The sequence below is a fragment of the Cynoglossus semilaevis genome, chromosome 13 (genome assembly GCF_000523025.1).
Source record: "Cynoglossus semilaevis isolate Cse_v1.0 chromosome 13, Cse_v1.0, whole genome shotgun sequence".
In the NCBI taxonomy this organism is placed as follows: domain Eukaryota; kingdom Metazoa; phylum Chordata; class Actinopteri; order Pleuronectiformes; family Cynoglossidae; genus Cynoglossus; species Cynoglossus semilaevis.
Genome location: NC_024319.1, coordinates 6,300,232 through 6,304,213, shown reverse-complemented (window position 1 = coordinate 6,304,213; position 3,982 = coordinate 6,300,232). Strand labels below are relative to the sequence as shown.

The window sequence follows — 3,982 nt, the reverse complement described above, 5'->3', positions numbered from 1 at the left end:
TGTTGATGTTGAGCTGAGCTCCTTTTAGCCTCAGCACCGTCCCACGTCCTGATGAAATCTTGTGCAAAGCTGTTTATATTGAAGGGCTTTTAGAGCTTCCCTTCATAATTCATGTGCAATATCAAAATACAGTTTATTCCATTCCCCACCACAGGGTCAGAAGTGATCTAGACCAGTGGTTCTCAAACTGTGCAAAATTCATATTTTTACATTTACATTTTCAGTTGAATAAATCTGAAACATATGCACAATCATACAACAATACAATACAATTATACAATATACAATTATACATGGTGGAAAGCTCAGAAAGCTCAATGTTTTCTCAGGTGGTACAGAGTATAAAAAGTTTGAGAACCACTGGTCTAGATCATACATTTGCTGGATTATTAATCATATGGAACAGTAAATAAGGAGGAAAAGCGAAGTAATGTGTGAATTTAGTATACAGATGACGAATACACGGATAAATATAATATAAGATTTTAAAAAAGTTGTTGTTCACATTTGTCTGGTCATTGATTCAGATGTCGACCATAGTGAGTTCTCGTTGAAAGTCTGTGCTCATCGTCTCACATGTTTTTTCTCTAATTGTGATGAATTACAAAGCCTTTAATCACATGATTTTTTTATCACCTCCCACTTCTATGAAAAACACAAATGCACAAAGCATTTTTGGTACCGTTTTTGCTCTCTCAGGTATTAACTACGGTCCAGTGATCGCCGGAGTCATCGGGGCCCAAAAACCTCAGTATGACATTTGGGGAAACACAGTGAATGTAGCCAGTAGAATGGAGAGCACCGGAGTGCTGGGCAAAATACAGGTAGGAAAATAATATCATCACAGCTACTGTGATTAGAACCTGAATTTAATTCAATGATAAGTGAAAATGTGTCTGTAACTCCTGAAGCAAAACATCTTTAAAGCTCACAGCAAACACTTCAGTGGTTTGGACGATGACTAAGCCTTATATGTAAATTTTCTTTTTGCGTCTCTACTTTTCTATGACGCAGTTTTTCTTTTGTGTCTGAATCTGTGCCTCTCCAACCAGCACTGCTGCTGCTTTCAAATGCAGACATTTAAAATTTCACCACAGATATTTAAAAAGAAAAGAAAAGAAACAAACACTGCTCGTGCTGCTCAGGGCAGTGAGGATGTGTCATGTCCTTCTCAAACTGCATCGGCTGTGATTGGAGAGTGTGTTTACCTGCGTGGCATGTTGCTATGAGAGGCGTTCAGTGTGAAATACACTTCACTGCAGAGGGACTGTGAACAGAGTCGTCTGCTGAGCAGCTCTGACAAACACAGCCCCAGACTGCTGGAGGTCAGAGCGTCTGAGTTTCTTCTACTTCCCTTTGTTCATCAGCACCATTAAATCTTTAATTATAAGACTCTGTGCAATGACTGTGATGTGTGAGGTGAATCAGAAGTCGACTGATTAATCTGTCAGCCAGTGACAAGGGCTGGCAATTAAAAAGGATCGCTTAATTTGTGACCGACTGCTGACGCACACTAAAAAAAAAAAATTTCAATTTTTGAAAGTCAGAATGGTTCAACATCAAATTCCAAATAATCTATTTAGTTGTTTAATAAGGTGAAACCAAAACCTAGAAATGTATGATTTTATTAATAAAAATTAGAACTTTCTTGCTCAAATATTACCATAATTTGTTTTTACATTACAGTCAACAAATGTCAAACTTAGCCTGACATTTGTGTTTAAAATTTCCTTTTTTTAATTGATCTTATGTAATATTTTAAATGTCTGAGAGGCTGAATTTGAGTTTTTTTTTATTGTGTAACCCATAATCATCACAAAATAAAAGTTAAATTATTTCTCCCTATTTATTTAATGAATCTGTTTAAAGGATGAGTTTCATTTTCTGAAATAAACTTTTTCCTGATATTCCTGTTTTTTGAGCTGTGCCTTAAATAAGGTCTTTAAGTGAATGCAAAACAGACTGTTGTTTAGTTTGCAACAAAAATTCTAATTCAGTCCAGAAATTGTTTAATTATAGAGAAATAAAAAGTCAGAGGCTAGTGTCTGGCATTAAATAGGTTTAAAGTAAAGTTAAAGTAAAGTGCTTGAATTATACCAGGGTAGAAGTGCTTCAATGCAGTACTGTATACTGTAAAGCATTAACATTAGCATTAGATATAATAAAGAATGTGACGTCAGCAACTGTGGTTGAACCGTATCTATTTTTGAAAACAGTGTGTCTGTGTCTGTGTGATAAATATTCGGTCAGCAGTTTTTTTGTTTTTTTTTTTCATTCCTGGAATTGATCTGAGCCCTGAATGTTTCTGCCAGCAGAAAATCTAATCCAGTCACGACCGAATAGATCTTTATCCTTCTGCCTTCCGCTGCAGGTGACGGAGGAGACGAGTGGAATCCTCCAGAACCTGGGCTACATGTGCTCCTGTCGAGGCATCATTAACGTCAAGGGCAAAGGGGAACTAAAGACCTACTTTGTGCACACAGAGATGACCCGCTCACTGTCCCAGGGGAACGTCATGCCGTGAGACTCGACGTTGGATTTACACCGTGCAAAAGCACAGACTCTAATTTAAGACGGACTTTTGACTGGGATCATCTCAGTGGTGTGGTGATGGGAACAGGGCACAGTGGACTCCCATCTACACCACCAGGGAAGTATGATTTAATGTTCAAGTGAAACTTACTTCAGTGCCACAACTGTAGTCGACATTTCACTCGTGTAGCATGTACAGCAGGTAGACATCCAACCCCTGGAATTATGAAGTCCAAAGTTTTCATTTATGCCTTGGTTTGGTGAGTTTTTGGCACCACTTTACCATAAATGCCTCTTTTTTGTCAGACAGATGCATCAAAGTTACATTCTGTTAATTTGACAGGACACGGCTAAAAAAATGCACACAGTTAAGAGAAGAGAAGAGAGTGGGGACCAACGTCCCACAGATCAACTATCTAGAACAGGGCTCTCAAACTCAAATCAGATGACGCCCCCTGAGGGCCACATCAGTGAAGTTTAAAAAAAAGAAAAAAAGAAAAGAAATAAAAATTGCAACAAAGCATTTTGCTAATTTAAAAAAAAGAATAATAAAAAATAATTACCTCATCTAAATTTTAATTCATACCAGTCATGGGCCAGATGTGTGGGAGTTTGTGGGCAAAAAGTGTCCCCCGAACCAGGAGTATGAGATCCCTGATCTAGAGTTAGTGTCGATACATACAGAGGGGAAATTCTATTAATGACATACTCAAAGTACAGACGTAGAATCATGATTTAATGTTAACATAGACACAAACAGTTACATCACTGGAAAACTGCAAGGTCAGAGGTGCAAAGGTGAAAGTGATGTAAAAGAGAAAAGGACCACAGGGCGAGGGTGCAGTTGTCATGCTTGGTGGAAACAGCAAATCTTGGATGTATTTTGCAGCTGTGCTCAGAGCATAAAAGAAGAATCCATGAATATGTAATGATATTCATTTGGGCCAAGGTTTCACACAGCTGTCTGCTCTTTAATCATCTCATCTCCACTGGCTGTTTATACAAAACTAAAAATAAGTATTTTAGGCTCAGGTCAGCTGAGTCAGTGCAGTGTTTACTGCCATTCAGAAAGAATGAGTGAATCATATCTGTCGTCCGCACTCTTTTTAAAGCAGGGTTAAAGCGAAGCAAATGGAAAAACAGAGAGATTTGATGATTTCTGTGCAGAGGCGTCTGAGCCTGGTCTGTGTACAGGGTAACTACACACTGTCTATGGTGGTTTTGTAAGAAAAGAAAATAGTCCAAAAAAGTGTTTTGATGTTTTGATGCCATTGTTTTTTTTGTTTTGTTTTTTTGTAAAAAGAAAAAAGAAAAACTCATTAAAAATTTCTATGTATTTCAATTGAGTGCTGTTCTATTATTTACACAACAAACGCACAAATGACTCAACAACACTGTTAAACAATTAATCCCCAATCTATTATTATACCTTTGTATCTAAAAATATAAT

General features: G+C 37.4%; 1 protein-coding gene across 2 annotated transcripts in view; it reads left to right on the top strand.

Moving 5' to 3' along the window:
* adcy2a (adenylate cyclase 2a) overlaps window positions 1–3,142 on the top strand; it is a 41,001-nt gene extending 37,859 nt beyond the window's left edge. Inside the window, exons 24-25 of one of the 2 annotated variants that reach the window (XM_025061678.1) lie at window positions 700–824; window positions 2,372–3,142. In XM_025061678.1, coding sequence (XP_024917446.1) covers window positions 700–824; window positions 2,372–2,524 — 278 coding nt within the window. In that variant the 3' untranslated portion in view covers window positions 2,525–3,142. The remainder of the gene's footprint in view (window positions 1–699; window positions 825–2,371) is intronic. The other variant, XM_008323251.3, reaches the window with a different exon arrangement.
* Window positions 3,143–3,982: the final 840 nt, after the last annotated feature.